Source organism: Hyla sarda, chromosome 4, assembly GCF_029499605.1.
Source record: "Hyla sarda isolate aHylSar1 chromosome 4, aHylSar1.hap1, whole genome shotgun sequence".
NCBI lineage: Eukaryota > Metazoa > Chordata > Amphibia > Anura > Hylidae > Hyla > Hyla sarda.
This window is the reverse complement of record NC_079192.1, coordinates 29,237,191-29,251,545: the sequence shown is the minus strand read 5'-3', so window position 1 is coordinate 29,251,545 and position 14,355 is coordinate 29,237,191. Positions and strand designations below refer to the sequence as shown.

General features: G+C 47.7%; 1 protein-coding gene across 1 annotated transcript; it reads right to left on the bottom strand.

Annotated features, from left to right (window-relative positions):
* Positions 1–202: 202 nt before the first annotated feature.
* Positions 203–12,681, bottom strand: DCAF15 (DDB1 and CUL4 associated factor 15). Its single transcript, XM_056569750.1, has 13 exons — positions 12,547–12,681; positions 11,727–11,824; positions 8,637–8,772; positions 8,450–8,556; positions 6,077–6,198; positions 5,839–5,997; positions 5,338–5,760; positions 3,514–3,605; positions 3,287–3,415; positions 1,917–1,999; positions 1,732–1,836; positions 1,106–1,221; positions 203–711 (listed from the first exon to the last, which is right to left on the bottom strand). The coding sequence occupies exons 1-13, from the start codon at positions 12,679–12,681 to the stop codon at positions 656–658; spliced, it is 1,761 nt and encodes a 586-aa protein (XP_056425725.1). The 3' UTR covers positions 203–655.
* Positions 12,682–14,355: the final 1,674 nt, after the last annotated feature.

Genomic DNA, 14,355 nt, shown 5'->3' with positions numbered 1-14,355 from the left:
TTAGACAAAAAAAAAGCCTCCTAGTAGCAGCAAGATATACACACGGTTTCTGTCCTCCAATCGTACCAACTGAGAAACTTACATCAGGGAGGGCATGATGGGCATTGTAGTTTTCCCCCTGGTTGGAAAACATTGGTATAGTTGTACCTGTTGGCTAGTTGTTTGATCAATAGCAGACCAGATAATCTGACACTTGTGACCAGAAATTATGAGATTTATTTCACAAAAGGAGACAGACATAACAAAAAGTGATACATAATATATACACATATACATGCCATAAAAAAAAAAAAAATACCTCTGCTCCTTTCTGGACAGACAATGCAGAGAAAGAAGAAAAAATTATTAAAATGTCCCCAATTGGCGAGATACCCCTGGGCATCAGTGACCGGAGAGCAGTGAATGCCCTGGGCACTATAAAAGCGCCCACTTATTTCATACAGGGCTGTGGATTCCTTTTACACGCCACATAAAAAAAAAAAAAAAAAAAAAAAAGCAGCTCAGATCAGGACACACTGCTGTAAGTCTTCCAGGAGTGGTCACTAGATGGCAGCATAGAGGGTGGACTAATACAAAGGTCCCATTATAGCGTCTTTATTTCTAGGTGCACCGAGACGCCTGTGCTGAGGTAGAGTTTATCTCCAGCCGAGCGCGGTCACAGCACAATCCAAGTGTATCGCACGCTGTCTGCTAAAACCTTGAGGGAGCACCCTAGGGACGAAAGAGATCACATGATAAGGCTTCTCAAAGCACATGGGCCAAGACTGTTCTAGTCTCTAGAAGGCCAAGTTCACACGATGAAATGTCCAACCCGAAAAATGTTCATGCCGGCACTAGAACCGCTCAGAAATGCGCCATCTCCATAGACAGCAATCCATTTCCAAGCGGATTAAGCAGAAAGAATTGACATGTCCATTCTTTCTGCAGAGGCCAGAATCAGAAATTCCGCTGTGTACATGGTGCGGCAGAATCCCATTGAAAACATTGAGACTCTGCTGCACAGGAATTTCTGAGCTGAAGTTTTCTGCCGTGTAAACATGGCCTAGGAGGGGCTGTCATACTCTCTAGGAAGGAGAGGAGCGTCCTGCTGCATCCTTTGCCTTACCCTTATGTAGCGCCTCATTTGTCATACGATTCACATATCTGACGCTGCTTTCTGGAACCAACCATTTCATGACAGTGTCCACGCAGCTTTTCCGGTACGAGCTCCATACGCTGCCGCTAATGGGACAAATAAGGTGAACAACACAATTGAAAGACGAAAGCATCTCTTAACTTTAAAAGTGATACTGTCATAATGGTCCAATGGCAGGATGTGTTTAAACTTTCCATGCCATCTCGTAGCCAGTGACTTGCCCTAAGGCTAAAGTGATCAAACGTATTGCTGGAAGTCCCATGCAAGTCTATAGGACGTCCGGAAATAAAACACTTGATCACACCAGTCTCCGACAATGAGGTAGCTTTGAAAGTTTAAATACATCCTGTCACCAGAATAACGCTTTCCCCCCCAAAAAATAAACCTTCTGACATGTCAAAAGTTTGGATCCCCCCCCCCCCCCCGACTCCCTGCAGAATATGCTCTCAATAAACTTATGATAAAGACTCTAGAAAAGGAAGCGCTTTAGCAGAGTGCTTCTTCTGGCTGTATCCAATGACCAAGACATATCAAAACTTTTGACAGTGCCCTTTTAGGCAAAAAATTAAGAGCAATGGAGTAAGGAAATCACTTACCTGGTCTGCCCTTTCACCTCTGTAAGTTCACCCACGCTTAGAGTGCTGAAGACTCCAGTATGTAGATCCCAAGCTACTTTTAAACTTGTATGATAAGTCTTAGGCCTAAAGGATTAAGTAGACAGAACTAAGCGAGGGTCCATGGGGGAAAGACAAGGCAAGGCCTCGTTCTCCATGTCACCAACCTAAGCTGGGCGTCCTCTGGAGCAGGAAAAGCGAGGAGCAGGAGGCCGATGTTCATTATCACCTGGTTAGTCTCAGGACACATCTGCAACAAATGGAACCAAACTACAGGTTACTTAATCCAGGTTACATGCTGCCCCTGTGCTAAGGACACTACAATGGTACATTAGGAATCTGAACATAATCCTATAAAAGAGATCCAGACTTCTTAGGAACATAAAATCAGTTTGCAAAAAAATAATAATAATATATATATATATTACATTTATACAAGATATATAAATATATATGGTATAAAATTATATAACAATATAAAAAATTATATAAAAATGTATAAAAAAAAAATAATAATAAAATATATAATATATTTATATATTTTTATTAATTTATAATTATATATTTTAAATTTATACATTTTTATATACAGTGACACCCCGACATACGATGCTTTTTTTATGTCGGGGCCATCGCATTAAGTGCTATCCGGCAGCGCAAAATGCTTAAGCTGCTGCCGGATAGCAGCTTAATGTTCCCCGCGTGGTGCGGTGAGTATTACTTACCCCTCCACGATGTTTCGGGGTGCCCTTCGGGTCCAGCACTGGTCCTCAGGTGTCTTCTCGGCCCTCTCCAGTGACGTCAATACGAAGCTGCGCACACCGTCCCGTCATTCAATAGGAACGGCGTACGCAGCGGCGTAATGACGTCGCTACGCAGGCCCAGTAAGGCCTTGCGGAAGACAGCGGAGGACCGGAGAAGACCAGGAGAGCCCAGCGGAGGACCGGAGAAGACCAGGAGAGCCCAGCAGAGGACCGGAGAAGACCAGGAGAGCCCAGCAGAGGACCGGAGAAGACCAGGAGAGCCCAGCAGAGGACCGGAGAAGACCAGGAGAGCCCAGCAGAGGACCGGAGAAGACCAGGAGAGCCCAGCGGAGGCCCGGGGTCACCATGGGGAGCGGCAGGGACACCATCGGGAGCGGGGGGGGGGGACAGGTGAGTACAGCTTCCTATACTTTACATTGCACGAATCCCTCAACATACGATTGATTCGACAAACGATGGCTCGTTTGGAACAATGATCGTATATATTAAAAATATCATAAAATATAAATAAATATATATATTCTCTCAAAAGAGAGGAGTGGAGTTTCACGGCACTCTCCATATAATCTCTTTTATCCAAGTTTTATTTTCATTCAGTGAAAATACAGTTCATGGGAACATAGATACAAGGAACGCAGGGACCGGCATCTATGTTCCCATGAACTGTATCTGCACTGAATGAAAATAAAACTTGGATAAAAGAGATTTTATGGCGAGTGCCGTGAAACTTCTTTCTTCTTTTTTTAATTCATTCCCCTATAGACATCACTCACCTCCAGGATAACTATATCATAGTCGCTGAAGGAGCAGAACTGTCGGTACCAGGAGGCGTCATGGCGGATGACTTCATTTATGACGTATTCAAAGTCCAGGGTGAGCTGCTCCACAATCAGATGTTGGCCCTAAGTGGGTTTTTAGAGAAATGAAGACAAGACAGGTCAGAACCAGTAGATATAGGAAAAAAAACATAACAAAACAAGATCAGCGAGTGGGTCCTCACCTGGAAAGACGCCTTGTCATTCAATGGTTTCAGATGTTGTCCCTTCAGATCAGTGACCAGGAAAGGCAGTGAGATCTTGTCATCTTCATATTCTGCTGAGACAGAGAGGGTTAAAGGGGTACTCCAGGGAATTATTATTTTTTTTAATCAACTGGAAACAGATTTTATAAATTACTTCTATTAAAAAATTCTTAATCCTTCCAGTACTTATTAGCGGCTTTTAGATTTCTGTCACAACCAGTGCTGACACCTCTGTCCATTTTAAGAAATTTTCAGAACAGCATTTGTTTGCTATGGGGATTTGTCTCCTGCTCTGGACAGTTCCTGACAGGGACAGAGGTGTCAGCAGAGAGCACTGTGTTCGCGACAGAAAAGAAATCCAAAAAGAAAAGAACTTCCTCTGTATTATACAGCAGCTGATAAGTACTGGAAGGATTAAAACATTTTAATAGAAGTAATTAAAAAATCTGAAGAAGGAAAAGTGGAAAACTTAAAACTCCAAGTTTATTGCAGCTTTAAAATAGTCAGGAACAAGGTGAACAGTCAGTCAGTATGCACGGATGACGCGTTTCGAGGGCATGCTGGAAGTTTAAATTTTGCAATAGCTGGAGGCACCCTGGTTGGTAAACACTGTCCTAAGTGATGATAGGGGCACGGGGGAGGCATTAAAAAACCTGGAAAATGTGCCGCACCTCACACTTGCAGCAGAAAACTCGCTGTAAACCCCCTCCCGTGTGAATGTACCCTGCTGTTGCAAAACTACGACTCCCAGCATGCACTGACAGACCATACATGTTGGGAGTTGTAGTTATGCAACAGCTGGAGGCACATTGTTTGTGCAACACAGAGTTTGTTACTTAACGCAGTGTTTCGCAACCAGTGTGCCTTGTGCCTCCAGCTGTTGCAAAACTAGAACTCCCAGCATGTACAGTCTCTCAGTGCATGCTGGGAGTTGTATTTTTGACACAGCTGGAGGCACACTGGTTACGTAACACTGAGTTAGGACACAAACTCTGTTTCACAACCAATGTGTCTCCAGCTGTTGCAAAACTGCAACACTCAGCATGCATTGACAGTCGAAGGGCATGCTGAGAGTTGTAGTTTTGCAAAAGCTGGAGGCACACTGCTACAACTCCCAGCATGCCCTTTGGTAGTCTGTGCGGGAGTTGTAGTTATGCAACAGCTGGATGCACACTTTTTCATGGAAAAAATGTGCCTCCAGCTGTTGTATACCTACAACCCCCAGCATGTACAGACTACCAAAGGACATGCTGGGAGTTGTAGTTGGAACTCCAGCTGTTGCAAAACTACAACTCCCAGCATTCCCTTTGGCTGTGCATGCTTAGAGTTGTTGCTAAGCAACAGCAGGAGGTGAACAGGCTTCACCTTCTGCTGTATCCTGCAGCCGGACCCACGCCGGCCCCGATCTCCGCCCCAATCACCACCCAACAGGACAGTGATTGGTCAGTTGCTCCTATGCCCTGGGTCCCTAAGTGGTTAATGGGGAGATGTGACATGAAAGTGTGCACATGAAATGGGGAGATGTAAAATGGGGTGTGTGGAAATGAAATGGGGAGGGAAGAATTGTGATTTGGGGGATGGACATGACATGGGGGGGGGGGGGGGAGACGTGAAATTGGGTGATAGAAATGAAATGGGGGAAGATAAGACATATCGAAATGCCAATATAAACCACTATAAATGCAATTGCACATTTCCCCCAAATTGTGCAGCTGTAAAATAAATCTATGAGCATGTTATCTGCCATAACAATGCATGAAGCAGGTGACCCCTCCCCTAAGTCCGAACCCCCTACACTCTCACCGCTCTCTTGGTCAGTCTCCGTCACTTCTCCCAGGACGTATCGTAACTGCGTGTAGTTGACGTAGCTGGGCTCCTCCGTGTGGCTGCTGGACCTCGCGGGCCCTTCGTTGATTGGACGGTGCCAAGTAGGAGAATCCGGGTCCGAGGGTTGTGAAGGACTCTGCTTGCTTGGTCCGGGTTGTTCTCCTTTGTCTTCAGCCTCCAGTCCTGACGCCTCCCGGGCTCGTCTGAATATACCGGCCACAAATTCACGAGCTCGGGTGACGGCTGGGGGAGTCCCAGGAGGGGTGGGGGAGCAGGATTCGGAAGGGGGAGAATGGCTGCTGGAGGAAGGATCGCTAGGACTGAATGAGGAGGAGCAGGTGGCACTTGTATGGTGCCGGCTCTGTTTGCTGTACAGAATTCTGCTAGATTCTTTATCACCTAGAATGATGGCACATAAAGTCAGTGTGGCACAGAGGAAGAGGGGCATAGTAGTCAGGAGGTCATTGTGCTGCTCACCTTCAGGGTGCACGGATATCGCACAGGCCACCAGGGAGAAACTGGTATTAAGCAGAACTACATGGTCCTTCTTGAGCTGAAACGCCGGCTGGAAGGTGGGGAAAGGGTAAACCACCTGGTACTTGGTATGAAGCATGAAGCTGTGCAGCAGACAAGGACCTGGAAACACAAATGTATCATCCTGCAGTAATGCTGTACGATGTACTTCCCACATATATTTATTAAGGACACACAGTACCTTTTGGGGACTCTCTGCAGTCTGTGCAGGGGGCTGTTGGGGGTGCGGACACAGTGCTGATATAGATATCTCTATGGTTCTCATCGCTCATCATGTTCATTAACATCCCATTGCCTGATGTGCTGCGGAAGAGAACAAAACAGAAGAAGTTCTCTTTTTGAGTAGGATAGATTTTGATTTAACACTTTAAGGGGTACTCCGGAGGGGGGGGGGGGAAATGGTTTTAAATCAACTGGTACAAGAAATTTATACATGTTTGTAAATTACTTCTATTTAAAAGATTTTTTAAAGGGGTACTCCGCTGCTCAGCGTTTGAAACAAACTGTTCTGAACACTGGAGTCGGGAGCTTGTGACGTCATAGCCCCGCCCCCTTATGACATCAGGCCCCATCCCACCCCCCTTAATGCAAGTCTATGGGAGGGGGCGTGACAGCTGTAACGCCCCCTCCCATAGACTTGCATTGAGGGGGCTGGGTTATGACTTCACGAGCTCCTGGCTCTAGCATTCGGAACAGTTTGTTCCAAACGCTGAGCAGCAGAGTACCCCTTTAACCCCTTCCCGCTATATGACGTATGCATATGCATGAGCGGGCTCCCGCGATAGAACGCGGGGTCACACGCTGACCCCACGTCATATCACATCGGTCCCTGTGGCCATCAACGGCCGAGACCCGCGGCTAATACCGGACATCATCGATCGCGGTGATGCCCGGTATTAATCCTTCAGACACGGCGATCAAAGTTGATCGCCGCGTCTAAAGTGAAAGTTGCCGGTTAACTCAGTGGAGCTGTTCGGGACCGCCGCGATGAAATCCCTGTACGTGGAAAAATAAAAAAAAGTTATAGGGGTCAGAAGATGAGAATTTTAAACGTATACATTTTCCTGAATGTACCGTATTTATCGGCGTATAACACGCACTTTTTAGGCTAAAATTTTTAGCCTAAAGTCTGTGTGCGTGTTATACCCCGATATACCCCCAGGAAAGGCAGGGGGAGAGAGGCCGTCGCTGCCCGCTTCTCTCTCCCTGCCTTTCCTGGGGTCTAGAGCGCTGCTGTCGGCCCTTTTCACCCCCCAGGACCTCCAGGACTCCAGCGTGCGTCCCCGGCGTCGTTGCTATACGCTGAACGGCGCGGCACATGACGTCAGAGCGCCGCGCCGTGCATAGCAACGACGCTGGGGACGCACGACGGAGGCCTGGAGCAGCGCGGACCCGACTCAGGTAATTATGCCACCGGGGATGGGGGAAGGCAACGGGGCAGCGGCTCCGGTAATGGGTGCCGCTGCCCCTTCTCTCCCCCTGGCTGTCGGCGCCGCTTCTCTCTCCCTGGCTATCGGCGCCGATAACCAGGGGGTGAAAAGGGCCGACAGCAGCGCTCTAGACCCCAGGAAAGGCAGGGGGAGAGAAGCGGGCAGCGACGGCCTCTCTCCCTCTGCCTTTCCTGGGGGTGTATGCGCACACACGCACCCTCATTTTACCATGGATATTTGGGTAAAAAACTTTTTTTACCCAAATATCCTTGGTAAAATGAGGGTGCGTGTTATAGGCCGGTGCGTGGTATACCCCGATAAATACGGTAGTTATGATTTTTTCCAGAAATACAACAAAATCAAACCTATATAAGTAGGGGATCATTTTAACCGTATGGACCTACAGAATAATAAGGTGTCATTTTTACCGAAATATGCACTGTGTAGAAACGGAAGACCCCAAAACTTACAAAATGGCATTTTTTCTTCAATTATGTTGCACAATGAATTTTTTTTCCGTTTCGCCGTGGATTTTTGGGCAAAATGACTGATGTCACTGCCAAGTAGAATTAGTGACCAAAAAATAAGCCATAATGTGGATTTTTAGGGGAAAAATTGAAAGCGTTCTGATTTTTAGAAGGTGATGAGGAAAAAATGAAAATGCAAAAACGGAAAATACCCAGCGTCATTAAGGGGTTAATCCTTCCAGTACTTATCAGCTGCTGTATGCTCCAGAGGAAGTTGTGTAGTTCTTTCCAGTCTGACCACAGTGATCTCTGCTGTCACCTTTGTCCATGTCAGGAACTGTCCAGAGACTGGAAAGAACTACACAACTTCCTCTGTAGTATACAGTAGCTGATAAGTACTGGAAGGATTCAGATTTTACCCTCCAAAGGATAAGATGTCTAGGGGCAGAGTATCCCTTTAATCTAGAGGCGACACACAATGTGAGCAGCTGACTACTTCAGTGTTTCCCAACCAGGGTGCCTGAACCTATTGCAAAACTACAACTCCCAGCATGCCCGGACAGCCAAAGGCTGTCCGGGCATGCTGGGAGTTGTAGTTTTGCAACAAATGGAGGCGCCCTGGTTGGGAAACACTGGACTACTTCAAGGAAGACTCACTTGAAGCCAAACACGATGACTTTGGAGCTGTCGCTTGGCCACTCGCACACGGTCAGATACAAGTCGCTGTAAATCTCCTCGTCCTGGAAAAGCCGGACTTGCCGCACCTAGAAGCAGAGAGACCATATAGGATGGCGATATTGTATATAGGACGGCGACAGATCGGTATACAGACAGGGGCACTCACCAGGCGTAGTTTGCTGTGCACTTGGAACTGCCACCAATAGAGATGATAGGAATAAAAGGAGAAGTCGTCATCTAAAACGTCACTAGTGTAGGATAATACAAAGCGGCCACATTTGGAGAAGCCCAGGAAGACATGACTGGAAGAGAAGGAACGAAAAATTATAACCAGAACAAGACTAAAAATACAGGAGTTGTAATGGGTAACACCGGGCAAGAAACAAGAGTCCCCATTTATTGGTCACTAATTTACTACAAATAATATATATTACACACATATGTATATATAGCAAGAATTAGAGACTCCAGCATTAAAATAGTTCTCCAAAATTAGATAAAAAGAGCTGATTTCTTCCAAAAACAGCACCACCCCTGTCCTCAGGTAGTGTATGGTATTGCAGCTCAGTTCCATTCAAGTAGAGACTCATTAGGGTTATAGGTTGAACTTGATGGACTCTGGTCTTTTTTCAACCTTTTGAACTATGTTAGGCTGGGTTCACACTACGTTTTTCAACTACGGTTCCCGCATACGTTTTCTATCAAAAACCGTATGGGGAAAAAAAACGGATGGAACAGTATGGGAAAAAGTAAACCGTATGCGTTTTTTAAACAGTATACTGTTTTTAAAAGTGCATACAGTTCCGTCCGTTTTTATAGAAAAAAAAATATACGTTCTTGAAAATTTTGTCCATTTTTAATGGGAGGGGTCTTGGGTGGGGACTTTAGGATTCAAATGCGCATGTGCAAAGTAAAAACGTATACGTTTTTCCCGTATGGAACTATATATGTGCGTTTCCCATTGACGTCCATGTTAAAAAAAACTTATGCGGTTGCAGTACGGTTTTTAAACCGGAGTCAAAACCGTGGTTGACCACGATTTTGTCTCCGGTTTAAAAACCGTACTGCAACCGCATAAGTTTTTTTTAAGGCTGGGTTCACATCACGTTTTTGCCATACTGTTTTCAATCCGTTTTTCTAAAGAAAACCTTATGGCAAAAAAAACGGATAGACAGTATGGAAAAAAGTAAGCCGTATGCGTTTTTAAACAGTATACTGTTTTTAAAAGTGCATACAGTTCCGTCAGTTTTTATAGAAAAAAAAAACCATACGTTTTTAAAAATGTTGTCCATTTTTAATGGGAGGGGTCTTGGGTGGGGACTTTAGGATTTAAATGCGCATGTGCAAAGTAAAAAAGTCTACGTTTTTCCCGTATGGAACATGTGTGTTTCCCATTGACGTCCATGTTAAAAAAAAAAAAAACGTATGTGGTTGCAGTACAGTTTTTAAACCGGAGTCAAAACCGTGGTTGACCATGATTCTGTCTCCAGTTTAAAAACTGTACTGCAACCGCATACGTTTTTTCTTAACATGGATGTCAATGGGAAACGCACATGTATACGGTTCCATACGGGAAAAAGTATAAGTTTTTACTTTGCACATGCGCATTTGAATCCTAAAGTCCCCACCCAAGACCCCTCCCATTAAAAATGGACAACATTTTCAAAAACATATGGTTTTTTTTCTATAAAAACTGACGGAACTGTATGCACTTTTAAAAACAGTATACTGTTTAAAAACGCATACGGTTTACTTTTTTCCATACTGTTCCATCCGTTTTTTTGCCATACGGTTTTCTTTAGAAAAACGTATTTAAAACAATATGGCAAAAACGTAGTGTGAACCCAGCCTAACATGGACGTCAATGGGAAACGCACATGTATACGGTTCCATATGGGGAAAACGTATACGTTTTTACTTTGCACATGCGCATTTGAATCCTAAAGTCCCCACCCAAGACCCCTCCCATTAAAAATGGACAAAATTTTCAAGAACGTATGGGTTTTTTTTCTATAAAAACTGACGGAACTGTATGCACTTTTAAAAACAGTATATTGTTTAAAAACGCATACGGTTTACTTTTTCCCATACTGTTCCATCCGTTTTTTTCCCATACGGTTTTTGATAAAAAACGTATGCGGGAACCGTAGTTGAAAAACGTAGTGTGAACCCAGCCTTACTATGAAGTGAATAGTATTAATATGAATATTAAAGTTGTAATACCACACACAACCTGAGGACAGGTGTGGCGCTGTTTTTTGGGAGATATTCGCTCTAGTTTTCGATTCCTGGATAAGCTCCTTAAAAGGGGTACTCCACTGGAAAACATTTTCTTTTTTAAATCAACTGGTGCCAGAAAGTTAAACAGATTTGTAGATTACTTCTATTTAAAAAAAATCTAAATCCTTCCAGTACTTATCAGCTGCTGTATGTTCCACAGGAAGCTCTTATCTTTTGAATGTCCTTTCTGTCTGACCACAGTGCTGACTGCGGACACCTCTGTCCATATCAGGAACTGTCCATGCAGGAGAGGTTTGTTATGGGGATTTGCTCCTACTCTGGACAGTTCCTAAAATGGACAGAGGTGTCAGCAGAGAGGAAAGGAAAGTAAAAAAGGAAATTAATTTCCTGTGGAACATACAGCAGCTGATAAGTCCTGGAAGGATTAAGATTTTTTTAATAGAAATGTACAAATCTGTTTAACTTTCTGGCACCAGTTGATTTAAAATAAAAATGTTTTCCACTGGAGTATCCCTTTAAAGGAGTATTCCGGCTTTATACATCTTACCCCCTATCCAAAGGATAGGGGATAAGATGTCTGATCCCAGGGGTCCCGCTTGCGGGACCCCTGGGATCAGACATCTTATCCCCTATCCTTTGGATAGGGGGTAAGATGTATAAGGCCGGAATACCCCTTTTATGAACAGTAAACAACACAGGAATTCAGAGACCAAATAGTCCAGTGTCTCCCCCTACAGGCCTGTTCTAGATATATCACAATGTTTCCGTGGTGCCTGAAGTGTTCCTATAAAGTTATGTTCACATTTGCAGAATTATCCGCCTAATATATTTCCACAAGCAGGATCTCTCGGAGATGCGCTGTCTTCATAGACGGCAATGCATTTCCGAGTGAATTCCACCAAAACACTTGGTCAGAATCCCACGTCAGAATCCCATCGCTGCAACTAAGCTAAATATCTAAGGCGGCACAGAAACTACAAAGAGGGGGTCACCCCGTCTGCTCAGTACCCCGTACCCCTTTCGCAGGAACTCCTCGTCCACAATGTTGCGCAGAGACACACACAGGCGAGGCGGCAGCTTCCGGAACAACCGAGGGGAAAGTTGTCCTGTGATCTGGAAGAGATTAAGAGTAAAATCTTACTTCTATTCGGATGATTGTAGAACTTAAAAGCTTGGACATCCCCCATAACACAAGACAAGACCCCCAGAGATTTTGTCAGGAATTTTCTTTCTTCGTTTCTTCCTATAATCCTGTGAAATCCTGCACGGACACAATCGTGAACAGTAATGAGGAGACGCTGGGGTAACAGTCGGGTTATATAATCTGCGGATTTATCAGCTCGCATCCCAGCATAGGAGATCCCACCTATAGCACCGACCCCATCGCCACCCATAGATCCGATCCCACCGCCACCCATAGATCCGACCCCATCGCCACCCATAGCACCGATCCCATCGCCACCCATAGCACCGACCCCACCGCCACCCATAGCACCGACCCCACCACCACCCATAGCACCGACCCCACCACCACCCATAGCACCGACCCCACCGCCACCCATAGCACCGACCCCACCGCCACCCATAGCACCGACCCCACCGCCACCCATAGCACCGACCCCACCGCCACCCATAGCACCGACCCCACCGCCACCCATAGCACCGACCCCACCGCCACCCATAGCACCGACCCCATCGCCACCCATAGAACCGACCCCACCGCCACCCATAGCACCGACCCCACCGCCACCCATAGCACCGACCCCACCGCCACCCATAGCACCGACCCCATCCCCACCCATAGCACCGACCCCATCGCCACCCATAGCACCGACCCCATCGCCACCCATAGCACCGACCCCATCGCCACCCATAGAACCGATCCCATCGCCACCCATAGCACCGACCCCACCGCCACCCATAGCACCGATCCCATCGCCACCAATAGAACCGATCCCATCGCCACCCATAGCACCGACCCCACCGCCACCCATAGCACCGACCCCACCGCCACCCATAGCACCGACCCCATCGCCACCCATAGCACCGACCCCATCGCCACCCATAGCACCCATAGATCTGATCCTCTGTGTGGAGAAAGATGAAATGTGGTTTATACAGTGACCGATAATTATCATATTACAGACAAGTCGTCCTCCCATCATTCCTCTCCAGTCTCCTCTCCTCCTCCTCCCATCATTCCTCTCCAGTCTCCTCTCCTCCCATCATTCCTCTCCACATCCCCCTCTCCACCACCACCCCCAACATACCACTCCACCCCTCACACCCCTCCACCCCCCCATCATTCCTCACCTCACACCTCCACCCCCAACATCCACACCACACACCTCCACCCCCCCCAACATCCTCACCTCACACCTCCACCACCCCCCCAACATCCTCACCCACCACCACCCCCCCCATCATTCCACACCTCCTCCACCTCCCCCCCAACATCACACCTCCTCCACCTCCCCCCCATCATCCACACCACACACCCACCACCCCCCATCATCCTCTCCTCTCTCCTCCTCCCCCCCATCATTCCTCTCCTCCTCCTCCACCCACCCACATCCTCCTCCTCCTCAACTCCTCCTCCCCCCCATCATCTCCCACTCACCTCCCCCCCCCATCATTCCTCTCCACCTCCTCCCCCCCCCATCATTCCTCTCCTCTCCTCCTCCCCCCCATCATTCCTCTCCACTCCTCCTCCCCCCATCATTCCTCTCCTCTCCTCCTCCTCCCCCCCCATCATTCCTCTCCTCTCTCCTCCTCCCCCCCATCATTCCTCTCCTCTCTCCTCCTCCCCCCCCATCATTCCTCTCCTCTCTCCTCCTCCCCCCCCATCATTCCTCTCCTCTCTCCTCCTCCCCCCCATCATTCCTCTCCTCTCTCCTCCTCCCCCCCCATCATTCCTCTCCTCTCTCCTCCTCCCCCCCCATCATTCCTCTCCTCTCTCCTCCTCCCCCCCCCATCATTCCTCTCCTCTCTCCTCCTCCCCCCCCCATCATTCCTCTCCTCTCTCCTCCTCCCCCCCCCATCATTCCTCTCCTCTCTCCTCCTCCCCCCCCATCATTCCTCTCCTCTCTCCTCCTCCCCCCCCCATCATTCCTCTCCTCTCTCCTCCTCCCCCCCATCATTCCTCTCCTCTCTCCTCCTCCCCCCCCATCATTCCTCTCCTCTCTCCTCCTCCCCCCCATCATTCCTCTCCTCTCTCCTCCTCCCCCCCATCATTCCTCTCCTCTCTCCTCCTCCCCCCCATCATTCCTCTCCTCTCTCCTCCTCCCCCCCATCATTCCTCTCCTCTCTCCTCCTCCCCCCCATCATTCCTCTCCTCTCTCCTCCTCCCCCCCATCATTCCTCTCCTCTCTCCTCCTCCCCCCCCATCATTCCTCTCCTCTCTCCTCCTCCCCCCCATCATTCCTCTCCTCTCTCCTCCTCCCCCCCATCATTCCTCTCCTCTCTCCTCCTCCCCCCCCATCATTCCTCTCCTCTCTCCTCCTCCCCCCCCCCCATCATTCCTCTCCTCTCTCCTCCTCTCCCCCCCCCATCATTCCTCTCCTCTCTCCTCCTCCCCCCCCCCATCATTCCTCTCCTCTCTCCTCCTCCCCCCCCCATCATTCCTCTCCTCTCTCCTCCTCCCC

What these genes read in the sequence shown, in the direction of transcription:
- DCAF15 (XM_056569750.1), bottom strand. Translation starts at nt 12,681, where the DNA reads ATGGGTGGCGATGGGATCGGTTCTATTGGTGGCGATGGGATCGGTGCT. An exon ending in GAGGAGTTCCTGCGAAAGGG is followed by an intron (nt 8,773 to 11,726) that starts GTACGGGGTACT and finishes CTTCTCTTCCAG; the next exon opens with TCATGTCTTCCTGGGCTTCT. An exon ending in TGCACAGCAAACTACGCCTG is followed by an intron (nt 8,557 to 8,636) that starts GTGAGTGCCCCT and finishes CTCTGCTTCTAG; the next exon opens with GTGCGGCAAGTCCGGCTTTT.